General features: G+C 71.0%; 1 protein-coding gene across 1 annotated transcript in view; it reads right to left on the bottom strand.

The window, feature by feature from the left end:
• The window catches only part of PRDX3 (peroxiredoxin 3), a 13,436-nt gene extending 13,182 nt beyond the window's left edge, over positions 1–254 (bottom strand). Inside the window, exon 1 of the mRNA XM_009278100.1 lies at positions 180–254. Coding sequence (XP_009276375.1) covers positions 180–254 — 75 coding nt within the window. The remainder of the gene's footprint in view (positions 1–179) is intronic.
• Positions 255–341: the final 87 nt, after the last annotated feature.

A 341-nucleotide genomic window follows, 5' to 3' on the forward strand; every position in this document is an offset into this window, starting at 1 on the left:
CGGGGAGCGCGCGGGGGGGAGGATGGAGGAGCGGGGCGAGGCGCCGCGGGAGCAGATAGCGCGGGGAGCGCCGCCTCCGCCCGGGGGAGCGCGGAGAAGAAGGGAGGAAGGCAGGGATCATGCACGGGGGGATAACGCGCTAGGGGCAGGAGGCGGGTGGTCGCCCGGAGACTCCGCACCTCGGGAGTGACGTCCTGCTGCAGTGCCGCTGCCTGCCTACGCTGCCCGAGCTCGTCAATGGAGCTGGAAAACATCGTTGCCAACACCGTCTTGCTGAAAGCCAGGGAAGGTGAGAGAGCGGCGGGAGGGGGGGGGGGGGCCGGGGCAACCTTTTTGCTGGC

The sequence above is a fragment of the Aptenodytes forsteri genome, unplaced genomic scaffold (assembly GCF_000699145.1).
Source record: "Aptenodytes forsteri isolate BGI_AS27 unplaced genomic scaffold, ASM69914v1 Scaffold15, whole genome shotgun sequence".
NCBI lineage: Eukaryota > Metazoa > Chordata > Aves > Sphenisciformes > Spheniscidae > Aptenodytes > Aptenodytes forsteri.